The following is a 27993-nucleotide window of genomic DNA, read 5'->3' as shown; positions in this document are numbered from 1 at the left end:
AGCTCATCAGACCCGAGCACATCAGACCTGAGCACATTAGACCCGATTAGACCCGATCGCGTTACGCGAGCTCATCAGACCCGAGCACATCAGACCCAAGCACATTAGACCTGATTAGACCCGATCGCGTTACGCGAGCTCATTAGACCCGATCGCGTTACGCGAGCTCATTAGACCCGAGCACATCAGACCCGAGCGAAAACGCTGCTTTTAAGTTAAAGGCGATCAATAACTTTTCCTGGTAGGCTGCAGTATATATATTTTTACCAGTCGCTAGGAGATATTGGAATGTTGTTCGTGCTGTTCAGTAAAAAAGTATATGCAACGTAATTTGTGTTACCGATACGTATGTATATTTAAAAGTAGCCGTATTACAGGCACGGTTCGAAAAAAAGCATTTGCAATATACATTTGTTTGTTACCATATGGATTTAATTAAAAGTTAAAAAATCCTCACGTGTAATATCTTTCTGTGTAAATATCTCATATTACAACGTGGGACACCTGCGGCCGAAAATCCGGTGCGGCCTGTACAAGTAAAAAATTGATTTTATTTCTAAAATTAGAGCCAGCGGCTTTTAATCAGGTGCGCTCTGTAGTCCGGAATCTACGGTAGCTACCATTTGCTAACACATCAAGAATTTAAGTTTCAAGTTTGAAGCAAGAAACAGAGGGAATGTGAGAGAGGATTTTTCTAACGCAACTAAAGTTTGGAATTTGCTCTACGTAGAACATAGAAATGTTACGCCAACCATGTAACCTACTCTGCAAACTGCCTAGAACTACCCTACCATATAGCCCTCTATTTTTCTAAGCTCCATGTACCTAAGAGTCTCTTAAAATACCCTATTGTATCTGCTTCCAGCACTGTTGCCAGCTGTGCATTCCATGCATTCACCCATTGTCCGTGTGAAAAACTTACCCCGGACATCCCCTCTGTACCTATCTCCAAGCACATTAAAACTTTGGCCCCTCATGTTAGCCTTTTCAGCTCTGGGAAAAAAGCCTCTGGCTATCCTCATGATCACTGCCTCATCATCCATCACCCCAAGGAGAAAAAGCCAAGTTCACTCAACCTATTCAGTTAAAGCACTCTCCAATTCAGGCAACGTCCTTGTAAATCACCTCTGCACACTCTCTATAGTATCCACATCCTTCCTGTAGTGAGGTAATCAGAACTGAAAACAGTATTCCAAGAAGTGGGGTCTGACCAAGTTCTATATATAGCTGTGTTACGCCTGCACCCCAACTCTTGAGGGGCCGATGGGTATAAAGTAGCCCCCTCCTTTTTGAGAATCGCAAGATCGCTATTAATTCAGGTCAGGAGACCCAGGAAATGAGAGAGAGAGACGCAGAATCCACAGGGGGTTTGGAATGTCCTGGCCCCTCAACGATACAAAGCCACGGGAAACGGCCATTGTCTCTTGGAGAGGGTATTGTGTATTGAGCACTATGCTATTCATCGATGTCCTCAAGGAATGAGCAACATGGGCTGGTTGGGGGGATGGCATCCTCCCAACCTGATTGACATCTGAGACCCCATGAGTAAGGATAAAAGAGGGTCTGGGGAACAACCTCTTTCAGACGCACCAGAGAAACGCTAGAAGTCCCGTGACAGCGTAATAGCAAAAGCCGGTGGAAAGCCCACGTGCGTCCTTTTCCATTTGCCTCGGAATTGGTGGGACTGACCACGGAAGACGGCTTAGCTAAAAGGAAACGGACACCGACGACATTTCGAAGGATCGACATCATAAAAAGGAAAACGGGCAAGTTCTAAAACAAAAATCCGTCTCTCTCGACTCCAACCAAAGGCTGCAGCCTAAATGAACTAAAGTGACTTTTATATTTCCATCAGACAATACATTATCCCCTAGACAACGATAGAGCTATTTCTTATTGATTATTATTATACCCGCGCTTTTAGATTTAGTATTGACGACGTATATTATCTGTATGTTTGCATTGATATTATTTTTGTGTATTTTTATCAATAAATACTGTTAAAAATAGTACCATCAGACTTCAACAGACCTCTCTATCTTTGCTGGTAAGTGACCCAGTTACGGGGTACGTAACAGCTGTAACATTGCCTCATGGCTCTTGATGAATGCCAACACATCATACGCCTTCTTAACAACAGTGTCAACCTGCTGCAGCAGCTTTGAGTGTCTTAAAGACACGGACCCAAAGATCTCTCTGATCCTCCACACTGCTTATTCTTACCATTAATACAATATTCTGTCTTCAAATTTGCCCTATCAAAATGAACCACTTCACACTTATCTTGGTTGAACTCCATCTGTCACTTCTCAGCCCAGTTCTGCATCCTATCAATGTTTCACTGTAACCTCTGACAGCCCTCCACACTATCACAACACCTCCAACCTTTGTGTCATCAGCAAATTTACTCACCCACCCTTCTACTTCTTCATCCAGGTCATTTATAAAAATCACAAAGTGGGGTCCCTGAACTGATCCCTGTGGAACACCACTGGTCACCAACCTCCATGCAGAATACAAACCATCTACAACCACCCTTTGCCTTCTGTGAGCAAGCCAATTCTGGATCCTCAAAGCAAGGTCTCCTTGGATCCCATGCCTCCTTACTTTCTGACATGGGGAATCTATCCAATGCCTTACTGAAATCCATATACATTATTTCCATTGCTCTAACTCCAATGTGTTTTGTTACATCCTTAAAGAATTCAATCAGGCTCATAAAGCACGACCTGCCTTGACAAAGCCATGTGGACTATCCCTAATCAGATTATGTCTCTCAGGATCTTCTCCAACAACTTGCCCAGCACTAAGCTAAGACTCACTGATCTATAATCTGTACTCCCTTTCTTGAACAAGGGAACAATATTTGCAACCCTCCAATCCTCCAGTACTCCCGTCCCTATTGATGATGCAACAATCATCACCAGAGGCTCAGCAATCTCCTCCCTCGCATCCCACAGTAGCCTGGGGTATATCTAGCCCGGTCCTGGCAATTTATTTAACCTAATGAAATTTTAAAAGCTCCAGCACATCCTCTTTCCTAATCTCTATATGCACAAGTATTTCAGTCAGCTGTAAGTCATTCCCACAATTGCCAAGGTCCGTTTCCCTGGTGAATAATGAATCAAAGTATTCATTAAGTACCTCCGCTACCTCCTCCAACTCCACTATCACATCTTATTGGTCCTAATCTCACATGACTCATCCTCTTTCTCTTCACATACTTGTAGAATGCCTTGGGGCTTTCCTTAATACTGCTCACCAAGGCCTCCTCATGGCCCCTTTTAGCCTTCCTAATTTAATTTTTAAGCTCCTTCCTGGCAACCTTGTAATTTTCTAGAACCCTATCAGTACCTATCTTTTGCAAGGATATTGGAAGAGGCAATTGATTTCAGATTTTAAAAATGGTATATGGTATAGGAATATATAGACAGAGCAGTAGAATGGACCTGACTGGATTATTCTAAAGAAAGCTGCATGGTTTCCTCCTGTGCCATTAATACCTTCATGTCTATCACCAAATGATAGCAAGGAAAACAATATAACTCTTTGATATGGATAGTTGAAAGCTGTCTAGGTAGCAGACATAAAACAGTAATATAAAAAATTCAAATGCTATTCTTAAGCTATTTAAAAATTCAGAGTTTTGTAGTATTTGAGGGAATGACAATATTGTAGCGGTGTGCTACACGCAGCGCTAAAATAACGACACGGAGTCGGTAAACTGCAGTTAAAGAAGATTTTATTCGAACTTCACAGCCTTGCTTTAAAGCCTCCTTGATCCCGCCCTCCCCGGGCGCGGATGCTGTAGGGGCACGTACTCACAATCCCCCGCGGGCTTTTCCCTTTGTTGGTGAAGCAGACCTGGCGCCCCTTTTGGGACTGGCCTTTGTGCCGGCACACTGGCTATTTGTGAGCCGGTTCGAGTGCGCTAGGAAGTGGGTCGCCACAATATTTCATTTAGAAATAAAGTGCAGAACAGTCCATTCTAGTCCAATGAGCTCCACCACCCAGCATCCCACCTATTTATCCTCAGATGAATCACTGGACAATTTACAAAGACCAATTAACCTACTAAACAGTACACCTTTGAAATGTGGGAGAAAACCAGATCAGAGAGCTTAGTGTCATTTAAAAATTGCACTCATCTCTTTGCATATTTAAAGGAAACAAATTAAATAAAATTGTTCACAAACAGCTCATGTTCACTGATTTTAGAAGATTACAAAGGTTTTTTTTACACAGTAATGCACCCTGCAGTAAGCACCATTATAGACATTGCTAGATATTCAAAGGATTTCTATGAACATTTTATTTTAACACAGACCTGTGATGGGCCTGATAGTTTATCACTAAAAATGTGTGCCACTGACACCAGGTGAGCTGACAAAATATAGTAATGAAGTCAATAAAGTAAATTTTGAGATTATCTTCTTTGAGTGCAAAAGCAAGTCAGAGTATTTTCTAAATTGCGAAAAGCTTGGAAATTTCAATGTCCAAATACAGATGTAGCTTAACTAGTATATTTAACACTTATTAAACCTTTACATTAAAAGGTATAAAGACCTTTGATTAGATCCCATCTCAGTAGACGATGAAATTCTTGATACTTTCAGAACAAACCGATTATTATATTGTTCCCACAGTTGAAAGTCTAATACCAGGGAGTATGCATTTCGGGTGAGTGGCCTACACATCAAAGGAGATTAGCATGGCAAGTTATTTATTTAACACACACAGAATGGTGGGTGTCTAGAATGTGCTGGTCTTGGTGTGCAGTTTTTCATTGATTCTATAGTACTTTTTTCTTCTACAGTAAATGCCTGCAAGAAAATGAATCTCAGGGTAACATTTGGTGACACATACATACTATGATAATAAGTTTACTTTGAACTTTATTTCTATGTTCTAGAGTAGTGGTCGCCAACCCGTCGATCGCGATTGACTGGTCGATCTTTGAGACTTTCCCAGTAGATCCCGAAAAAAAGAAAAAGAAATACACAAATACTGTTGAGGGATTGCTTCCGGGTTGTGGGGTTTTAGTTCCGTTCTTTCTGCCCAGTGCGCATGCGTGTAGCTCCCCCACCCCCCCCCCCCCCCCACGCACTACAGAGTGTCCCCAACCACTGAAACAATATGTTTTGGCGATATGAAATGATATGAGTCAGCTGCACCTTTCCTCATTCCCTGTTAGCCCACTGTTGAACTTGAACCCACGCGAGGTCATCAGTCGCCTGAACGTAGCGACACCCTGTGCCAGGGGTCACTGGTTGGCCTCGTGTGGCTGGCGGGAAGTGCCGATGCTACTGGCCTGAAGCACAGACAGATGGGCTCCACTGCTAAACCTGTTTACCACACCGAATGTTCGTGGGGAACCCGGTGCTAAAATATTCGCAGACGACCTAATTTGGGATCAGGGTTTCGTAAATAGCAGAGCAGCTACCTCACAGCAATCTACTGAAAGTCATCCCTCCAGCCAAACTTTTGTTGGCCAATTGATCCTACTTTGGGGGGGGGGGGGGCAGGCACGCGCCCTGTCGCACTCCTTGCTTGATCGGTTGCTCTCTCCGGACTGCGACCACCGCGGCCCCGGTACGGGGACCTCCAGCCCTTACCTCATTCTCTCACCCCACCCACAACCAACCACACCTGGCCAAGGTGTCTGCCAGGCGGGAAGCTGGAGTTCAGGCCCGGAGGTTGTCTAATGAGGCAATGAAGCCCTCAAAACTGCTTCAGTACCTCAAGTCCAAGCACCCTGCATTTAAAAACAAACCCGTTTGAGTTTTTTTTCCAGTGGAAAAAACGTGAGCCAGCAGGACAGAAGCTAAGTGCTGAAAGTCACGAAAACTAAATTGCAGAATAGACTGGACATAAGGAACCCCCTTCGAGTATTGCTGTATTCCGGTCATGTTTAACCCCCCCACCCCGTCAGCCGGTCCGCAAGAATATTGTCAACATTAAACCGGTCCGCGGTGCAAAAAAGGTTGATGACCTCTGGTGTCCATACATTAATTCTACAACCCAGAGGTTGTAGGGGATCTTGGGCTTAAAAAGGTTGGTGACCACTATTCTAGAGAGATATATATATCGAATCACCAGAATGAAACAAGGGGCAAAAGCATTGAGAAGACAAGTTGCATAGACATGGATAAAGTAAATGTTAAAGCCGAAAAAGTCTGTTGCTGCACAAACAGAGAAATTATTTTTCCTAATGGAGAATCCAGAAAGACTGAGTATACACAACTTTCAGATTTGTGCTAGGTCACTTCAATGTGGTCTTAAAGTGCCTCTTCACAAATGACACTGGGAGCAACTACACATGATTTGCTATGTTTTGCAGTAGCTAGACATATTTTCTCCTGAAGTCCCACCTCTGCAAAAATTAAGCCTAGGTACTTCCTGATTGAGTTCAAGTTTATTATCATCTGACTGTACATATATACAACCAGACAAAACAATGTTCCTCTGGACCACAGTGCACCCACAAAACAAATAACACACACAGCACAAAAAACAAAATATTGCCACAAATAAGATAACTCAAAGTTATGAAATGCAAAGCACAGGTTAAGAGTAAACAGTACAGGTAGTCCCTGAGTTATGAACATCCGACTTATGGACAACTTGTACTTACGAACCGAGGAAGGAGAACGCCGTCCACAATCTTAAGTGGGATCCCGACACTGTCCGCCATTTTAAGTTGTTGCTGTTGACACTGTGTTGAGTGTTTAACTTTGTATTTGGCTTGAATTTTTCTTAGTAAGATTCACCCTGACCCCCCCCCCCCCATTCCGGTTGGCTGGTCGCGCAATGAGATCAGCACCAGACTGGAGAACAGAGGTTTCCCAGTTCAATCCAGTGACAGACCGCTCCTGTGCCAGGTTGATGTCGATCCAGTGACTCCCGTAAAATCCGTGCTGGGTTGATGTTGAGCTCGCAACTCGACCTCGTAAAAAAAGCACTGCCACCTCCAGTTCAAATTCCCACGTAGAATATTGTGGATGATCAAATACCCAAACCCAGCACAGCCTCCACTTGTCCCACTTAGCCTGTCTCAGTGCGGTGGTCCTTAGGACCCAGCGGACCTTGGGAGCTGGCGAAGCTCGGGACCCGCTGCCCGCAGTGTTTCTGTTCCATTGACGGGAAGCGATCGCGATTGAAAATAAAGTGGAAATAATAGTGTTCGGAAAAAGGTGAAACACCATCGGTCATTGGAAAAGCATTATGCTACAGTCGGTCAAAGATCGGAACAATTTTAAAGGATAAAGTGAGAATAATGGAGCAAGTGAAAGCCCCTGCCCCAATGAAAGCTACAACTATTACTAAGCAACGCAGTGGTTTAATTATTGGAATACATACATTTCTTATGTTTTATATGCATAGAAAAGTAAAATATATACTATATACTAAGACAAACATTTGACTAACTGATGCTAAATAATACCGGATGTATTTGTTCCGACTTAAGTACAAATCCGACTTAAAGACGGATTCAAGAACGGAACTCGTACGTAACCCGGGGACTGCCTGTTCAGTAAACAACTCTCTGTCCTAGTGATGAGACCTTGATGGTGGCTAGGTCTCACATTAGTCTCACAGCCCGAGGGAAGAAGCTGTTAACTAGACTGGCAGTTTTAGTCCTGATGCTCTGTACCTCCTTCCTGACGTAATGGGTCAAAGATATCGTGGGATGCATAGTCGGGATCCTCAACAATGCTTTGGGCCCTTCGTATATAATGCTCCCGGTAAATGTCAAAATAAGGGGAGGGGAGACCCCAGTGATACCCTCAGTGGTTTTTACCATCCTCTATAGGGTCTTGCAGTTTGATGCCTTGTAGCTTCCATACCACACAATGAAGGAGCCAGACAGGATGATTCTGTACAACATTTCTAGAATGGGGCGGTGAACCTTGCACATTCCTATCTTCTCAGTTATTATTTATCTTAATATTGATTTACAGCCGAATTTTTTCAGCTGCAATGACATTATCAATGTGTGATATTTGTTTAACATTGAAAATAGGATCAGAAAATAATATGTTGTAGCCCCCATAATCTCTTGATAACTATGAGTACACACTACTAAAAATCATGAAACCTGCACGCTTTAAAATCTCCATGAAATTCTCCAAGTTCATTGCTAGGTAAAAACAAACTCCGTATCTCTTCCAGCACAATATTCCCAATATCAAGACCCTAGCTATTTGATAATGTGCGAATCGACCCAAGACTACATAGATCTGACGAGTTGAATTTATTTAGATGACCAACTGCGCTCACAAGATGCCAATCACTGCCCCACTCCGTTTTGTTTAGGACACCAGCGAAATATTTTGAACAGATAGACAGAAGACAGCAGATAGTGGAATCTAGACCAACACAAAACACTGACGAAACTCAGGGTCAGGCAGCATCTGCAAAACGAAATGGACAGCCGACATCTCCGACTGAAAATTTTCATCTCGACTCAAAGACAGAGGGCTACTGTTATGATGTGAGTTTCTCCAGCTTCCGGTTCGTTGAACTATTCCGAACGTTTGAATGCAGACCTGTCATTTTATAGAAGATCTTTTGTGCGCTTCTTACAACTTCCCTTTCCAATGTGAACATGGCTCTGTGTGGGAATTAATTAACTAACTGCCCCAACCGGATAATCCTATAGCTCAGGCCACCTATTCAGGCGTATCACCAAACACACTACACGTGGTCTCTGTATGGCCAGGCCCAGGTTCAGGTAACCTCCTGCGTAACCACTCACCTCGGTGAATATCTATTTTTGTTTCTCTAACGTAATCATCCGGATTTCTAGACAGGAGCTTCACTTTCATTTTAAAATCCCATCCGACTCCACCGACGCCTAAATCGGACCGTTTTTTTCGCGATCGCCACTTGTCTCCTCAGCAACCCAGCGGCAGCGTTTCTGGGTCACGTGACCAGGGAACGGAACGGTGATGTCACGGCGTACGGGAGGCGTGGATAGGATGTCGACGAAATGAGTGCTGCGTCATGGCGTTGCTGACGGCGTTCTTAGGGTTGCGCGTGCGCGGAGGCTGGAGTGCCGTGCTGGTGTGGTTCGGGCTCTGTTTCTGTGGCATTCCTGTTCTCCCCGCCCTCGGACATCGCGCTCTGCGGGCGAGAGGATGTCACCGGGAGCCGACCCGGCCCCGGAGCCCGATGTCACCTGGACGGCGGCATTCCTGCGCTTTGTCAGTCTGGTGAAGTACGAGAACCTGGTGGCCGGCATCAGCGGCGGAGTGGTGTCGACCCTGGTGCTGCACCCGCTCGATCTCGTCAAGATCAGGTTCGCAGGTAAACAGCTCCCGGTTCCCTTAGCAGGGTCAACGAAACCGCGTGTAAGTTGGGCGCCAGTGGCCGAAAGTACAAGCCACGTGTCTGTGAGCCGGGGTCGCCGCATTTCCGAGCGACATACACGGTACCCAGTGCATGTCGACTGATACAGCAAATCAGTAAACCCCCACCCGCCCAGTATTTACCCCGTGCTTTATCCTTACCATACACACCCTCCTATTCTACCTCTCACAAGGAGCAGTTTTAACTGGCCAACTAACCCACCAACCACGCTTCTTTTAGGCTGTGGGCGTTAATCGGTGCACCCGGCGGAAACACCGCGGTTAAAAGGCGAAGGTCCAAATTCTAGTCGTCGCCCGGAGTTCCAGGTTGAATCCAGGGACCTGCTTTGTTATCTGTGCTGCTGTGAGTGTAAAGTGCACGGTTGGGAGTGTGGATCTTGGGGTCAACCAAACACGAGAAATTCTGCGGATGCTGGAAATCCAGAGCGACACACAACATGTTGGAGGGACTCAACATTTGCGAGGTGGATTGTGAGAGTTATGCTTTTATTCAAACAAAACCTTTTTTATTTGCAGAATTGGAAAGTTATTAAAATGTTGTCTCCTTAATTAGCGGAGGTCACAATCAATCAGGCGACAATTCAGCTCCATTTATGGTTGACTAAAATCTTTAGTGTCTGATGTATTGGCGTCGCAAGTTCAGGTCATGATAGGTGTGGTAAGAGACACCTTTTCAACCAAACCTTATCCCTGTGAAACCTAGTTAGAGTGATTAAGCATAACAATGGAGATTGAGTGCTTTAATGGAGTGCGAATGTTAAATTCAGGATGTGTGTCCTTTTTTTGTATTACTAGAAGCAGAACGTGTGAATGGTACAGGAGTGTTGCTGGCTCACAGCTCCTGAGATTTAGGTTCTGTCCTGAACATGGCTGTGTCCCGTTTGCAGTTTGCACGTTCTCCATGTGTCTGTGACTTTCCCTGGGCTACTTCTCTTCCCTTCCGCTGTTCAGTAAGTTAATTGGATACTGTAAGGTACCCCTAGTTGAAGGTAAAGGAATCTGGATAGGCATGTGAGAGAAAGTCGGCATAGACGTCATGGGTTGAGGCCTCCGTTATCATCATTATGTGCCGTGCCATTTTGTATGACGTGGTGATCATCGTCTTGAGCATGATTGTTCATGGCAACTTTTTCTTACTGAAATGGTCTGCCGTTGCTGCCTTCTGGGCGGTGTCTTTACAAGATGGGTGATTCCAGCCATTATCAAAGATTCAAAAATGTCTGCCTGGCATCAGTGGTTTATAACCAGGACTTGTGATTTGTACTAGCTACTCCTATGACCATCCACCACTTGCTCCCGTGGCTTCACGTGACCCTGATCTGCGGGGAGGGGGGGATTGCTACTCCTTACCCAAGGGTGACCTGCAGTCCAGTGGAGGGAAGGAGCACCTTGCATCTCCTCTGGTAAACACCTCCATCTTTTCCATTAGAAGTATGTGTGTTTGGGGGGGGGGGGGGCATCATTCATACATCATCACGCAGGACGAAAGCTATGAATTGTGTGGCTTGAATTTTTTATATCAAGATAAAGTTCAGAACTGTCCCTTCCAGCCTAATGAGCCACACTGCCCAGCAGCCCACCCATTTAACCCTAGCCTAATCACAGGACAACTTACAGTGGCCAATTAACCCACTAACAGGTACATATTTGGACTGTGGGAGGAAACCAGAGCACCTGAAGGTCACAAGGAGAACATAGAAGCTCCTTACAGATGCCGCTGGACTTGAACCCCAAACTGTGATTTGTATTAGCATCGTGTTAACTGCAACACTACTGTGGCACCCGTGAAGTGTAATCTACCTGCCTGCAGCTTTGAGAAAAAGCGTTATGGCATTTACTACACATTCATTCCATAGTTTTACTAAAGGCTAACCAAAACTGGATCTTGAGAAGATTTTTGATTTGATCTTTAAATTTTTTTGTTTTTTTTTGCTGTGCAGTGAGTGATGGCTTGCAGGTAAGACCCAAATACAATGGAATTCTACATTGCATCAAAAGCATCTGGAAGGCTGATGGAATTCAAGGGCTGTACCAAGGAGTAACCCCCAATGTCTGGGGTGCAGGATTGTCTTGGGGATTATATTTCTTTTTGTAAGTATAACAAATATTTTTTGTAAGTTAGAAATTCCTTGTTAGTGGGCTGAATTGTGTTGAACCAGGCCTGCTGTCCAGAATCACTGCCTAAAATCTTCACAGTAACACGGGATGGCCCGTGACGATCCAGAGTGCAGCAGCATGATATGGAAAGCAAACTGTTTGCTAAGCTTCTCTGATTTGTATATTCTTTATTGGAAAATCAATAAAAAGATTGAAACATGAAATGAAATGGAAAGCAAATGTCACCAGGCAGTGAATTGCAAACTTCATGCCTTGAGACACTTGCCAGATGACAAAGCGAGGGCTGCAGATTTGTTCACTAAGACTGGTGTAATTCATTTTAATAATCTTTAAATCTTTGGCATTTGAAGCGTAGGTTTTTGAAGTAAACTTTAATCAGCAAATATATGAATTATTAATTTGTATCCAAGACAGAAGAGATACTGCTGATGTTGGAACTCTTAATAGAGAAAATCAGCAGGTCAGGCAGCTGTGGAGGGGAATAAACAGTCGATGTTTCGGGCTGAGACCCTTCATCGGGACAGTGTGTATTTGCTGGCCAGTTAAAATCAGATTCTTTATAGCAATGTCTCCTTGACTCAGATTTTGCTGAGAGTAGCTCAGAGTTCCTCAGAGAACTCTTGGCGTTCCTCAGCATTTGTGCTGATGGGTTTTGAGGCTCCCATACAAGGGCCAAAAGCCTAAACTTAAAGATTAGGTCGAGCTTTTGCTGGGGAATCTTTCTCCGGTCTGGGAGGGAAGAAGAAAGTAAGACAGAAACAGAATACTGCAAGTGCTCAGCAATGCAAACAGCTTCAGTTGGCAGATATTAGACACCACACTATCAGAAGGTCACAGAGGTTTTGGCAAGGCTGCAGAAGAAATTCACCAAGATGTCGCTTTTATTGGACTGTACTATCTATAAGGAGAGGTTTTCTCTGGAGGCTGAGGGCCAACCTGACAGGTATATAAAGTTGTGAGGGACATAAATTGGGTGCGTGGGTCAGCGTCCTTTTGCCAGGGTGTAAGTAATAAGAGCTTTAAGGTAAGATGGGGAAATTTAAAGGGAAAGTGTGGGGGAAATTTTAAGTGTTGCAGGTACTTGGAAGGTGGTAGAACCAGATACAATAGTAATGTTTAAAGTCATTCCGACAGACACACGAGCATGGAAGGATGGAGACTATGTGCAGGCATTTTTGATTACTTTAGATAAGGGCCTCTTCTGTTCTCTTAATCAAGCTGAAAAAGTAAAAATTGAGCATGTTTTAAGTTGCAAAGAAGGTGATTTGGGGAATGGTGAGTCTTTCTTCACCCCCTCACCATCCAGAAGTGCTGCATTTGCAGAGCTCTCAGCATTGTCATTGAACCTTCCCATGCGTCAGAAGGTACCACAGTATAAGAGCAAGGACTGCTGGGCTGGATAACCACTACTTTCCCCAGGCTGTGTACCACCCTGCTACCAGTTCACATTATTTATGACAGCACTGGTAGCATTATACTATTTTATATTTAAATACATGTCATATATGCATATATGTTTTACAGAATTTTATATCTGTTAATATTTTATGTGCTGTATGTTATACATGTGATTTGCACCGTGGAATGTGTTCCTCCAACCCCGATATGTTCATGTCTCTTGTAAATGCCTCTGAAGCATTGCAATTGCATCTGTTTCTACCATCTTTCATGGCTTATAAAAGGTGTTTTTTCTTCTCCATTTTGATTGTTCCTTATCACATTTGGCAGTAGAAATTAGGTACATCCAGGTAAGTATGATATTTGAAGATTAAAGGCATTACTATAAACAAACTTTAACAAATTTTGATCCTTTGACAAAAAAATTATTAAACTTATTTCATCTTAAATCATTTATCCCCATCCTCCAACTACCTGCCTTCTCACCTGGTTTCACCTATCACTTGCCAGCTTCTACTCCATTCCCCCACCACCATCTTATTATGGCTTCTTGGCCCTTACTTTCCAGTCCTTATGAAGGGTCTCAGCCCAATACATCAACTGTTTATTCATTTCCATAGCTGTTGCCTGACCTGTTGAGTTTCTCCAGCATTTTGTGTGTTGCTTTGGATGTCTAGCATCTGCAGAATCTCATGTGTTAATGGGAGCATGGTGTTTTGATTTGATGTTATTGTTGGTGGTGTTCTGCTGAACATTGTGGGTGTGCTATGTTAGTACTGAGATGTGTGGTGATACTTGTGGACTGTCCCCAGCACATTCTGGCAAGTGCTGATTTTTTTAATGCAAAGTAACATATTTCTCTCTATATTTCAATGCGCATGTCATGAATAATTTTGAAGTGAACCATGCCTTCTTGTATGAATATATATGAATAATCCTTTATTATTTCAATGTGGATAGCTAGTCATGGGAACGTGACAAGTAAAGCTCAAAAGCCACATGGGATCTGTTGCTTTGCTGTACCCAGTGCTGTGTGTGAACAAATAATTAATGTTTCCTTAAATTAATGGCTTTTATTTGTGCAGCCCAACTGAAAATATTCAAGTGTGAAAAAACTAACTAGTTTCTTGCTACGAAAAGAGGTTTTTTTAAAAATAGTTGATATAGTTCGAAGATGTGTAAGAATAGAGAATATCTTTGGTGTCGCCAGTCATTGTTAAATGTTAAATGTATGCTACTTACAGTTATAACGCTATCAAGGCTTACAAGCAGGATGGGTTTCCAACACAGCTTAGCGCTACTCAGCACCTCATCTCAGCTGCTGAAGCTGGTAAGTATTTGGAAAATTTGCTTGACTTGACGATGCGTTATTAATACTTTATATTTTAATCGTATTGGTGTTACCCTCCAGAACGCTTTTGTTCATTACTGTAATTGATAGTTTTATTTTGTTATTATAATTCTGACTTCACCAGGGAAGTGACAACTTACAGTGTACAGATTATAGCAAACTTTTAGCAAAAAAGGTCATTTCCATATTTGCATTTTCATTTTTCTGTCTGTTCTCAATAAGTACAGTTGCAAGAAAAAGTTTGTGAACTCTTTGCAACTACCTGGTTTTCTACATCAATTACTCAGTGTAGTCTGATCTTCATCTAAGTCACAATAATAGACAAATATAATCTGCCTAAACTAATAACATACAATTGTACTCATCAATACTGAGTACACCATTTTAACAATCAGTCTAGGTTCAAAAAAAGTATGTGAACCTCTGGGGTAATGTCTTCTAATAAAGTCATTTGGAGTCAGGTGTTCCAGTCAATGAGATAAGATTGGAGGTGTAGACGTGCTCTGCTCTATAAAAAGAGACATACAAGATCAAGCTGCTGACAGAGCCTACTCTTCTCAAAGTTCCATTTATGTGCACCAAGCCTCATTCAAAACAACTTTTAGGGGATGTTAGAAGAATTGTGGAGATGCATGAAGCTGGAAAAGACTACAAAAGCATTTCTAAAGACCTGAGTGTTCATCAGTAAGAGAAATTGTCTACAAATGGAGGAAATTCAGTTTTGTTGCTACTCTCCCTAGGAGTGGGCATCTTGCAAAGATCACGCCAAGAGCACAATATTTAAAGCTGAAGGAGGTGAAAAAGAGCCCAAGTGTGACAGCAAAAGACTTGCAGATATCTCTAGAACTTGCTAGAGATATCTACAGGTTCATGTGTCAACTATAAGAAAAACACTGAATGACAGTGGTGCTCATGGAAGGACCCGATTGAGACAACGACTGCTCTCAAAAAAAAATTGCTGCACATCACTTGTTTGCAAAGGACCACTGGATGTTCCACAACACTTCTGGAACAATGTTCTGTGGACAGAACTTTTTGGCAGAAATGCACAATGCTGTGTTTGGAAGATAAAGGGCACCGCTCAGCACACCAAATCCTCATCCCAACTGTGAAGTGTGGTAAAAGGTGCATCATGGTTTGGAGCTGCTTTGTTGCCTCAGGGACTTGTTATGAAGGATGAACAACTCTGATGGGCAGAAGAGTACAGAGTTGCCCATATTCCCCCCCCCCCCCCCCCCCGAGAGAATCACAGACTGCTACTGTTACCACGCTGCTAATGAGAGAGAAAGGGAAAACATACTGGGACTGGAACATTTGCTTCAGATAAGGGAGAGATAACACCGGGGGAGAGAGAGACTTGTTGACCCACCATATTATGACTCCTGAAAGACTTATGGCTCCGGAGAGGGCTGTTTCCTTGGTACCATTCTGTTCATTAAAATTCCTCAGTGGACAGCCGGAGTGGGCTGGTTTGATGGGCTAAGCCATTCAAAACTGATTGACACCTGAGTAGGGATAAAAGTGAGGTCTGGGGAGACACCCCTCAGACACACCAGGAGACACACTAGTGAGCACTGCTTGAGTGTTGGAACCCACGAGAAGGTGTGGGGCATCGGGGACTGAACAAAGGATCGGTCAGTTTAACTCAGTGTTATAGCAGGGCCGGTGGGGGCTTGTGTGTGTGTGTGTCCACCCTTGCCTGGGTGACGAGTCCACCACAGAAGAACGGTCTAGCTGAAGGACAGAGGGGTCATACCTGAATGGCCACAACACATCGACGGATCAAGAACGTAAAGGAAGGTTTGACTGACTGTAGCTGTCACTGTTTGCTCGCTTTCTCTCTCTCTCTCTCTCCCCCCAACGATTAAAACACAAGAACCAACAATTACCTCGGCACGTATGAACTGAACTGAACTTTATATTCACATATGACAATTCATTATCCCCTAGACATCGATAGAGCTTGTTTATTATTGATTATTATTATACCCACACTTTTAGGTTTAGTATTGCTAACGTGTATTATCTATATATTTGCATTGTTGATATTGATTTGTATATTTTACTAATAAACACTGTGAAAATAGTACCACCAGACTCCAACGGATTCTTCTATCTTTGCTGGTCAGACACCCAGTTACGGGGTACGTAACAGACTGGACAGCTTGCAATTGTTGGGGGAACAATGAATTCAAAAGTATATCAAGATGTTTTACAGGAGAATATAAGGGTAGCAGTCACCTAAAGCTTATTAGAAGTTGGGTGACGCACAAGACAAGACCCGAAAGACAAGTAAATCAACAACTGAATGGCTTAAAAAGAAGAAATTTTGTGGTTTGGAATGGCCAAATCAGTGTCCAGACCTTAACTGAGGAGGGCTGTTCATACAAAGTATTCCAGAAATATTGATGAACTGAAACATCTTTCTTTGGAGGAATGGTCTAAAATTCCTCCTCACAGTTGTGCAATTCTGATCAGCAGCTACAGGTTGTGTGTGTGTGTCCATTTGTTGGGGTTGAGCATGGATGTTATATTTCCCATTTATATCTCTTGTATTTGTGTCTGGTTATAAAACAAGCACACTTGGCCAGTGTTGTCTGTGTTGGCTTTCAGAGTTTTCCATAGGTCTCATTTCCCCACTTGGTTTGTGTGTATATTTGTAAAACAAACTTTCTGAATGATCATAACAAAGATGGAATCCATCTTTTAATGTCCGTGGATTGTAATATTTATGTTTGGACAGCCTCTAAACTGTTTGGTTTTGACAAAAATAGTACACAGTGTTTTCAAATCTGATTAGAGTGAATGCTGATTCATTCTGTGTATTGTAGGAATCACCTTTTTAGAATATTAACTGAGAATTTTATTAAAATAGTACTCTAGCATTTGAAATAGCTTAATGCTCTTTATTTCTGTGCTTTATGAGAGAGGATCCCTTTCCAAAATGAAAATCAGAAGTGGCCATTTCTAGATTTCATGCCTCTTCTGAATATCTACATGTTATTTCTTTATTGAGATAAATCAACAGGTACTCTTTTGACTGTGGAAGGAAACCAGAGCACCTGGAAGAAACGCACATGGTCACAGGGACAGCATATAAATTCCTTACATGCAGTGCTGGGAATTGAACCCGGGTCACTGGTACTGCAAAGCAATGTGCTAACCACTACGCTGCTGTGCTGCCCCTAGCTTGAGAAGTATGACTAGTGTTCTTGTGCAATGTGTAGAAACTCTGAACTAAACACCAAGTTAAACCGTAGCCAATGAGGACAGGATCGCAGTAAGATTAACCGTTTGTTGTTCACTCTTCCACATTAACGTATGGTGAAAATGTTGATAAAACAATGCAAGATATATACTGTGTGTGTATGTATGTATATTTTTGTGTATATATACACACATACACACTTGGCATCACATCTGCATCATAAATACTGTAAAAGTAAAACTACAACAAACTATATTACATAAAGTCTCATTAAATTACAACATAGTCAGAATCTACCTAAGCCATCAACAGCTTTAAATACACTTCAACACAAACTTTCTAGCAACACTTTTAATAGCACAAGAAAATAAACTTTATCAACCGTCATTTCTTTTAACAGAATCAGCGTTAGCGTTTTTGCTTCAACATATCGATTGTCATATGAACTTATGGCATTGCTTCTATGATGTTTCTTAGTGCGTAGAAATGGAACTTTTCTCGCGCTGATCCTGCACACACAAGCCCCCGTCTTCGTTTCTCCAAACCAGTATTTACCCACAAGACACTGCAAAACTGGGTGTGACGTCATCACACGATAATGAATTTACCTTCAACAACTGCAACGTAGTTATCAACCGTAACTTTAACTAGAAAATAATTACAAATTACTAAAGCGCCAATGTAATAAAGCTAAATGCCTTAAGGACAACACAATGACCAGCCATATCATTTACTGTGCAACACTTGTTGGGTGATAAAGCTATATACCTGTCATTGTAAGCTGATAAAGGTTTGATAACACAAATTGTTCTGCAGCTGGGCAGTTTGAAACATAAATCAGACTTTCGCATATGATGTCTATAGTCCGTTGCAGAGCAGTGTGAAGACTACATGCTCATTCTAATGCTTACTCGTAACCATTACTAAAACTTTACTGAGCTCCTCTGCCACCTAAGAATGTGGGGGCTTCTTAAGGTGGGTATGTGTTCGTTGATTCCCTTGGTCTTGCTGGAAGACAGAACTGGAGCTGGTGCTTGGAAGGAGATCACTGTAGCAGACTATGCAACACCCCCCCCCAAAAAAAAAAAGTCATCTTCCTCACTGCAAAGACTATAGGGAACTACACTCCTATTTCACCACTCTAAGGTTAACCAACTTACTGTTTAGTCTCAGGCCCACAACTCTGCCAGTCAAAGAAGTGTACAGGTGGTTTTGTCTGATTAGTACCATACTTCATAGTTTGCTGTGCAATACACTACTGCAAGATAATGAAGTGGGTGACAGATGACACATATTGATACAGGCCATGCTCTCTTCTCACTTCTGCCATCAGGAAGAAGGTACAGGAGTCTTATCACCAGGTTCAGGAACAGCTATTACCCCTCAGCCATCAGGCTCTTGAACCAATTGGGATAACTTCATTCACCCCATCTCTGAACTGTTCCCTCAAACTATGGACTCTTTTGAGGACTCCTTATCTCACATTCTCAATATTTGTTACTTGCTTGTTAAGTTTTATTTATTTTTCCTTTGCACTTCCACAGTTTGTTGTCGTTTGCAGATTGGTTGTTTGTCCTGTTGGGTGCAGTCTTTCATTGATTCTGTTATTTCTTGGTGATAACTTCACTCAACTTCACTTGTCCTATCACTGAAATGTCCCCACAACCCATGGACTCACTTTCAAGAACTCTTCGTCTCAATTTCTTGATATTTAGTGATGGGGTAGTCTTCCTGCGTATTATAAGACTACAAGTATTTAACTAGCCTTCTGCTGTGTGGTCCTTTTATGATGCAACCAATATACTGTGTGATACAAGATTCTGGTAAATCAACTGAATAGATTTATTCATTTTCTAGCTGATTATTGTGTGTAGTGACTCCAAAGTCAAGTTGTAGAGTAGTGTTTGGGGTGATAGATTCATTGTCTTCTGATGGCTCCTCCTCTCTACGTGAATCTTTGGTGCTGGTGAAACATAGTCATATATAAAAAAAAAATTACTCCCAACAAATCAAGGTACATTTTTATCTGGTGAACCTGCAAATTTCAGGATAGCAATAGAACCAGTAAAGGAATTGTGTAAGCATCCTTGTGTACAAATGCCAAATCTAAAATTTTCAATACTGGAGTGCATGATGTGGAGGAACCATGAGATGCTTGTGTACCACAAAGGTTACTGCTTGGTCCTGTGGACTGTGAGCTATAAATCATGGCTCGTCTAATGCACATCAGGGGCCGGGGGGGGGGGGGGTGGTTGCTGGGGGCGCTTTTCCTCCAGGTAGATTAGTCTCTGACTGAGAGAGCTCCCTTACTGCTAGGAGTAAGATTTCTTGTAATGTACCGTACAATATAGAGGCTTATTAATTAGGTGTATCATGGGCATTGTTCACTGATTTAATATTTCTGGCTCTGATTTAATGAGTGACTGGGGATGGCTATCTTTCTGGTTATTGAATTTGTGGGAGTGCGATCTAATCCCATTGTGCTTAGAATATTGCTACTTGAGCAGTACATCCCAGTAGCCAAAGCTTTCAGATTACACGCATCTTCTTTCCACATTCAGATTCAGATTCAGTTCATTGTCATTTAGAAACCACAAATGCAATGCAGTTTAAAAAATGAGACAACTTTCCTCCAGAATGATATCACAAAAGCGTATGACAAAACAGACTACGCCAGAAAATCCACATAACGTCTGGCAATCCCCAATCCAGAGTCCGGAGAGGCTGCTGCGTATTAATATCGTGCTACCTTCTTAGTGCGTTCCCCGGAAAGGAGCTCCAAATCCATCAGACAAACAAAACCAAAAACTAAAGCTACAAGACGTGCACAAAACCACATAGTAACAACATATAGTTACAACAGTGCAAACAATAGCGTAATTGATAAAAAACAGACCATGGGAACAGTAAAAATAGTCCAAGGATGTTAAAGGACTACAAGTTCAAAAGAAATCACCACACAGTTTCCACAAGTCCACATGACTCCATATTTTGGCTTGTTTCAGTTTTGGAGGTTGGTTCCACAGCCATCTGTTCATTGTTGCTCTCTATGGTCTAATACCCTGCCCTTACAACAAAGGACCCGTCTCTCCTACGAATATCCACTGTAAAGTTTTGAGGTCTCCCTCAAATAAGTGGAATATTGTTTTTTTTTGCCTCCATTTTTTTCTGTATTACACACACATTAATGGTGTATATCTTTGTTTAGTTCCTTTAGAGCTGAAGGCTGTGTTGCCATTGTAATGGCATGTGCAAATGTCAATTGGAATTTTTAATGGGTCACATAAAAGAAATCAGTTGAAAGAAGAACAACTGCGCTATTCGAAAGAGTACATAAAGAACATGGAGCGTTGTTCTAATGCTCCTATTTCAGAGCATATTATTTCTAAATCAGCTTTTAAAAAGCTGTTTGGTTTGATATTAAGCTGTATTTGATTTATTTTAATATTAAATTGTACTGTTACTTAAGTTAAGTATTTCAAGTAATAAAGTAAATTCATCGGTTTCTGTTTAGGTGCAATGACTCTTTGCATTACAAATCCAATTTGGGTGACAAAGACACGATTGGTTCTGCAGTACGAAGCAACTGCCGACCCATCAAAGAGAATGTACAAAGGCATGTTTCAAGCCCTTTTCAAAATATATCAGAATGAAGGTATTCATGGACTTTACAAGGTGAGATAATGGCAGCAGGAAGTTGCAAAGTATTTAATAAGAAAAAAAATTGTAATAGAAAATTGGTTGTGACTTGTGTGACATCCATACACATCATTTCATTACATCAGTACACTGAACTGCAGCTCCAAAATTCCTAAATCCAAAAATTGTTTTTGAGGGCTGACATGACAATACAAATGGAAAATTCCACAAGGTGCTGAGAAGGTTCCCAGGCAATGCACAGGTTTCTGTGAACCACAGACAGTTCTGAGAAGTGATCTCACACATGTAATGAATGGAAGTTAATGAAAAATAGAAAAACACAAAAATGAAAAGCAAAAGATGTAGATCTCAATCATGTACCATCAGAGTTGGAGTCAACATATGCCACTTAACAGTATGATGATGGTGAAACAAGCAAAAATCTATCACAACAAACTGAAAATTGAAGGTTACTGAATATTCAGCAGGGTGGTTGCAGAAATTTAAGAAAAGACATAGCATTAAATTTTTAAAGCGTCTGCTGATCACAAAAATCTTAACACCAGAACACGACTACAATGTTGATTATTTTTATACCTTACATAAAACCTTAATAAAATGGTAAAATGCAAATACAGTGCACTGTAACCTTTTAATCAAAACACGGCATCGCAGGTGGAGGCTGGAAGCCTGGTGTTTATTGTTATTCAACAGCGATTCAGGTTTTATCCTGATGCTGCTGTGTTGCTTTTGTTGCCCTGCACACACTATATTTTCATTATATTAATGGTATGTAATAATTTTTACTGTGTGATGAACAAGTGTAAGACAAAGACGCTTACTGGTAGCACATCAATTCAGAGTTGGAAATGATGTTGATCTAATGCTAATTCATTATACATTCCAAAATCTGAAACACTTCTGGCCCTCAGCATTTTGGATAAGGGGTACTCGAACTGTAGTGCAAGGGAAAAGCAGTAATAGAATGCAAAATAAAGTGTTACGGAGAATTTTTATTGTGAGGTGATTGTGCTTACTGTTATTAGTTGCATAGTAATAAATGGTGAGGTGATCATGCTCATCACTATTACAATATAGAAGCTGGAATAAGCTAGTGAGCCACTAGAGCCTTCTCTGCCAAGAAAAAAAATCATGGCAGAGAAATGAAATAATAAAACACCTTTCCTGCCTCAATGCTATTTTTGCCTCTATTCCCATATCCCTGGTTCCTCTAATAAACAAAGCATGTTTAAGAATTCTGCCAATTTTTTGATTCAGTACATTTTATGATAAACTGAGTATGAAACTAAAATGGATTACATAGGGAATAACAGTGGAAAGAAAGTTCCGGTGGGATTAGTCTCTAGGCCCTGTGAGTATTGCCTCTTGACAGGCCAACACTTAAATATAACAAATAATCTGCTGGTGGAGCTCAGTGAATAGAGTAGCATTTTCTGATGGGGGCGGGGGAGAAGAATTTGTTGACATTTTCTGTTGAAATCATGCACCACAGTATTGCAGCATACATTTGTCTTCAGAGTTAAAAGTAAATGCATTATCAAAAGTTCATATATGTCACCGTACACAACCCTGAGATTTGTTTTCTTGCGGACATACACAGTAAATCCGAGAAGCATAATAGAATCAATGAAAGACCACACCCAACAAGGTGGACAGTCAACCAACGTGCAAAAACCTGACGAACTGTGCAAATACAGTAGAGAAAATATAATAAATAAGCAATAAATATCGGGAACATGCGATTGAGTCCTTGAAAGTGAGTCCATTGCATAAATGTATTCAGACAAAGGATTAATAGGAGATCAGGAGCAGAATCATGTTTAATATCACTGGCATATGTCATGAAATATGTTATTTTGCATATCTTAGCCAGCTATACGAGGGGTAATTTACAGCATCTAGTTAAGGTAACATATGACTCTGCTCTGTGAGAGGGATCCAGAAGAGCCAGTGGAAATCCACAAGGTCATAAGGAAAATGTGCAAACTCTGAAGGTCAGAATTGAACATGGGTTGCTGGAGCTTCGAGACAGCTGTACTGGTTGCAACACCACTACTGCCCACTGCAAACAGCATCAGATAAATCTGGCATCTGTGAAGTCAGGATTGCATTCCTGTCAGTAACGACGATTTATCAGTGCCAAAGAGATTTCTTAAATAAACTCTAATACAAAGTTAACTTATGAGTTTAATATATTGTACATACTGTGTAACATTAAGTCACTTGACTGGCACTTAAAGAATCCTGAATGCCCTGCCTTTGACGTTCAGCCAACATGATAGTGCAGTGTGATCTTGCCTCCATGTTTCCCAGTCAAGGTCTTGGCTTTCTTTGCTAATAATTGCATGCTAGACAAAGTAGAAAAGAGAGCTTGCCAGTAAGTTATGGTGATAATCATTAGAAAAATCAAATAGATAAGGGCAGGTGAAGACAGGAGCTTGTAAAATCTTTTTGAAATAGTGTTTAAACTGGCACATCCTATGATCCCACTTTGGAGAGATATCAAATGATCATTATATTGAACTATTGCATTTATATTAAGAGAAAGAAGAACTCAAATAAGAGCCAATATGAGGGCATAGATGCAGAGCTAACTAAAGTGATCTGGTAAATTAGGATAAAGTGTCCTTTGAGATGGAAAGTCATATATTTAAGGGAATCTTTAAGGATTCAATTCAAGTTCAAGTACATTTGTTATCAATGTGTGAATAAACTATACAACCTTGAGATTTGTCTGCATACATGCAGCCACAGAGCAAGAAACTTTTCAAAAGAAATAAAGACCGACACTCAATGCTCAGAGAAAGAGGGAGAAAAAACATGCAAACAGTAGACGCGAGCACAGCGTTCCGAACCAAACTGATTTACATATACATAGAATGGATACAATCCAGCAAGAAAGCAAAATTCCACTTGCCGTGAGTCAGAGTTGTATAGCACAGAAACTAGCTCTTTGGATTTGTCCCCTTTGATTGCGCATTTTTCTGTGCCTTACCTATTTAAGTGCCTGTTCAAACACCTGAAACACAATTGTGTCAAATTCTGATACACTTTGGCCACAAGTTTCAGATAAACCACTTTTTGTGATGAGGTTTTTTTTTAACTTAAACTTTCCCCTCAAACCCCTTTAAAAGTCCTTAATCACAGCTTAAACCTATGTTGTTTTTGGTGCTCCTAAGAAAGAAATTCAGACCTATCCTATCTATGTTTCTTTTTAGTCCACAATTTGGCTTCCTTTTAGCTCCAGTGAAAACAAACTCAGTTTATCAAATCTCTCCCCTTAACTAAATTCCTGAAACCCAGGCAACAGCCTGATTAATCTCCCCTTTGCTTTCTCCAGTGCAGCCACGTTTTACCTATTGTGTACAACAAGAACTGAACACAGTACTCCAAGTCTAAACAATGTTTTGCAAAGTAGTAATGTAACATGCCAATTTTTATATTCTGTGAATTGATCTATGAAGGCAAGTATGCCACATGCTACCTTCACCACCCTATCTACCTGTGTTACCACTTTCTAGGAACTATGGACTTAAAACCCCAAGGTCCTTCAGTTCATTCATAGTGGACTATCAGTTATTGTATATATATATTCCATGCCTGTCTGATTTCCCAAAATGCACTTTTTGGGATTACATGCTATCTGTCAACAGTCTGCCAGTTCTCCATTTGATCTAAGCCCTGCTGTAGTCTGGGATATCTAGCTCACTATACAGCACACCGCCAAATGTTATGTCATCCTCAAACTTAGTAAAAATAAATACAGCAGCAGCCGCGGGTGGAGGGTCGCTCTGGGTGCTAAAGTCCACCCACACTGAGACAGGTTAAATGGGACAAGTGGGGGCGGCGCTGACTGGAAAAGTGGGGGGGGGAGGTCAGGGTGAATCTTGCTGAGAAATATTTAAGCCAAGTACAAAGTTACACACTCAACAGTGTTAACGGTAACGACTTAAAATGGCAGGCGGCGTCATAATCCGACTTAAAATGGTGGACGGTGTCCTCCTCCCTCCGTTCATAAGTACGAGTTGTCTGTAAGTCAGGCGTTCGTAACTCGGGGACTGGGTATAATTGATTATAAGGTTATTAAAGAAGGTGTCGCATTTTGATCAGTCAAACAGGGTAAACTGGAGTGCATTACAGATCAGAAACCTAGAGTTGCAAGTGCATGTTTCCTTGAAAGTGATGACAGGTAGATAGTGAAGCAGTCTGCTTGCCTTCATATTGGGGGCATTGAGTATAGGAGACAATATGTAATACTACAACTATAGAAGTCATTGGTGATACACTTGTGTTCATTTCTAATCACCCAACTATAAGGAAGGATGTCAGTAAGCTGGAAAGAGTACAGAAAAGATTCATAAGAATGTTGCCAGACTTGTAGTGCTATTTTTTTAAATCTTTTTTTAAAAATCCAGTTCATGGTACTTAATTGAATTACTGTACATCCACAGAAAAATTTAATGCCGGTGATGTATACTTATCTCTTGTTGTATCTGCATTTGTGTAGGGATTTGTACCTGGGCTTTTTGGTACATCGCACGGTGCTCTCCAGTTCATGGCTTATGAGGAGCTGAAGAAAGAATACAATAATTACAAGAATCGGGCAGCAAGTGCAAAACTAGTGAGTTTGTTTTTCACGGCATGGTTGAAACTAATAAAACACTTAGAGTGCCTTTCTAACCAATAATTTGTCTTTGTTTCTAAATGGAGATTTTATTTGTATCGAGTTATGATCTGCTTTTTCCTGAAGCAGTTGTACGTTAATGCTGTTCTCTTATATTCATTGTGCCCAATGTACTTGACTAGGCACAAGAGGTCCTGTCTGTAGATTCCTGTTCTTTTTTAATTTGGGAGAGAACTTTCAGATAACCATTTGAAATATTTACTCTTACTGGTAGTTACTGATACATCAAAATAATAAGTGCAATTTCTGTCTAGGTCCATAACGAAAATGCTCTACATGAATTGTGAAGTTGCTCCAGGTAGCACCTAGGGTTAGCTAAAACTGCAGTACAGTCAGCCCTCCTTATTCATGGGGGATTGGTTCTGGGACCCCTCGCGAATACCAAAATTTGTGGATGCTCAAGTCCCTTATTCAACCTGTCTCAATGCGGCGAATCTTAGGACCCAGTGGAACCCCAGACCTTATTTAACCTGCCTCAGTGCGGTGGACATTAGGACCCAGCGTCAGAGATCTGAATCCGCAGTGTTTCTGTTCACGAAAATAATCACGATCACAACTGAAAATAAAGTGAAAATAATAAAGCAATCGGAAAGAGGTGAAACGCTATCGGTCAATGGAAAAGCGTTAGGCTATAGTCGGTCAACGATCGGAACAATTTTAATGGAACATTTGAAAGGCCCTGCCCTGATGAAAGCTACAATTATTACTAAGCAACGCGGTGGTTTAATTATTGGGTTTTGGGTTTTTGATTCTCACATCAACCCGGCACGGTGGAGAGTGCACTTGATAGCAGTCTGTCACTGGATCGAACTCGGGAAGAAGTTCCTGAGCCCAGCACTGAAACATATGTTCTTAAGTGTTTTATATGCATAGAAAGGTAAAATATATACTATATACTAAGACAAACGTTTGACTAACTGACGCTAAATAATACCGGATGTACCTGTTCCGACTTACTGAGTGAGAGAACTTCCGATTTTTTTCGATACTGATCCATGATAACCCAAGCACATCCTCCCGTATACTTTAAATCATCTCTAGATTACTTATAATACAATGTAAATGCTATGTAAAATAGTTGTTATACTGCATTGTTTAGGGAATGCGATTCGCAGTTGGTTGAATTCGCGGATAAGGAGGGCCGACTGTATTATTCTTCCTCTGTCAATATGGCATGCCATCATTTTCTCTAAGTTTCTCCTGAAGTTTTTTTTTTGTCTGGCATCTGGAAAATCTATCCGTGTGCTTTTCTCTAATTAATGTAACTACCTTTATATTTGCTCCCTCTTTCCTTTACTTTCTACTTAGACAATGCTAATCCACTGTTTTTCAGGAAGGAGAACAGATGAAATTGGTTATAAAACAATAGCCTTTCATCAGACTGAGCAGTATATATGAACATCCTTCAGTTTTCCCCTTAAGAAGGCTATGATAACTTGTGCATTTATGCCATGGTCTCTATTGTTTTAGATGCATCTTTATGCATATTAAGCACCCAAATCTGATTTATTGGAAACTAAAGCTTACTATGTTTATATATTCATAAAATGTTAATAGTATTGAATAGAAAGTCATTCTCTAGTTCCCTCAAGTGCCCATTTAGACAGTCTTTTGAATATAGTTATGTTCCTACATGCAATTCCTCTTTGAGCATTTTTTCCACTTGTTGAATGAAATCTTCATTAGGATTCAGTGACTTGCTTTCTCTCTCATTTTGTGGCTTGACTGATAGCAAATGAGGCCAGTGTGTAGACTTCCACAGAAAGGGCTGAAGGCGTCCCACTAGAACATAGAACATAGAAATGTACAGCACATTACAGGTCCTTCAGCCCACAATGTTGTGCCGATCATGTAACCTACTCTAGGGACTGCCTAGAATTTCCCTAGCACATAGCCCTCTATTTTTCTAAGCCCCACGTACCTATCTAAGAGGCTCTTAAAAGACCCTATTGTATCTGCTTCCACCACCATTGCCAGCTGTGCATTCCATGCACACATCACTCTCTGTGTGGAAAAACTTACCCCTGACATCCCCTTGGTACCCATTTCCAAGCACCTTAAAACTATGCCCCCTCATGTTAGCCATTTCAGCCCTGGGAAAAAGCCTCTGGCTATCCACATGATCAATGGCCCTCATCGTCTTATACACCTCTATCAGGTCACCTCTCATCCTCCATTGCTCCAAGGAGAAAAGGCCAAGTAC

The 27993-nt window shown here is 41.4% G+C and overlaps 2 protein-coding genes across 4 annotated transcripts in view; one reads left to right on the top strand and one right to left on the bottom strand.

The window, feature by feature from the left end:
* Nucleotides 1-8952, bottom strand: part of dcaf13 (ddb1 and cul4 associated factor 13) — a 63509-nt gene extending 54557 nt beyond the window's left edge. Inside the window, exon 1 of the mRNA XM_073051947.1 lies at nt 8759-8952. Coding sequence (XP_072908048.1) covers nt 8759-8828 — 70 coding nt within the window. The 5' untranslated portion in view covers nt 8829-8952. The remainder of the gene's footprint in view (nt 1-8758) is intronic.
* A 65-nt stretch (nt 8953-9017) lies between these two features.
* Nucleotides 9018-27993, top strand: part of slc25a32b (solute carrier family 25 member 32b) — a 37670-nt gene continuing 18694 nt past the window's right edge. Inside the window, exons 1-6 of one of the 3 annotated variants that reach the window (XM_073051969.1) lie at nt 9173-9309; nt 9592-9835; nt 11312-11462; nt 14132-14217; nt 20961-21121; nt 25614-25727. In XM_073051969.1, the coding sequence (XP_072908070.1) occupies nt 9781-9835; nt 11312-11462; nt 14132-14217; nt 20961-21121; nt 25614-25727 (567 nt within the window). In that variant the 5' untranslated portion in view covers nt 9173-9309; nt 9592-9780. Of the gene's footprint in view, nt 9310-9591; nt 9843-11311; nt 11463-14131; nt 14218-20960; nt 21122-25613; nt 25728-27993 lie in introns of all 3 variants that reach the window. The other 2 variants (XM_073051980.1, XM_073051959.1) reach the window with 2 other exon arrangements.

The sequence above is a fragment of the Hemitrygon akajei genome, chromosome 1, assembly GCF_048418815.1.
Source record: "Hemitrygon akajei chromosome 1, sHemAka1.3, whole genome shotgun sequence".
NCBI classification, from domain to species: domain Eukaryota; kingdom Metazoa; phylum Chordata; class Chondrichthyes; order Myliobatiformes; family Dasyatidae; genus Hemitrygon; species Hemitrygon akajei.
The sequence above is the reverse complement of the archived record's forward strand: the minus strand, read 5'-3'. Positions and strand labels throughout refer to the sequence as shown.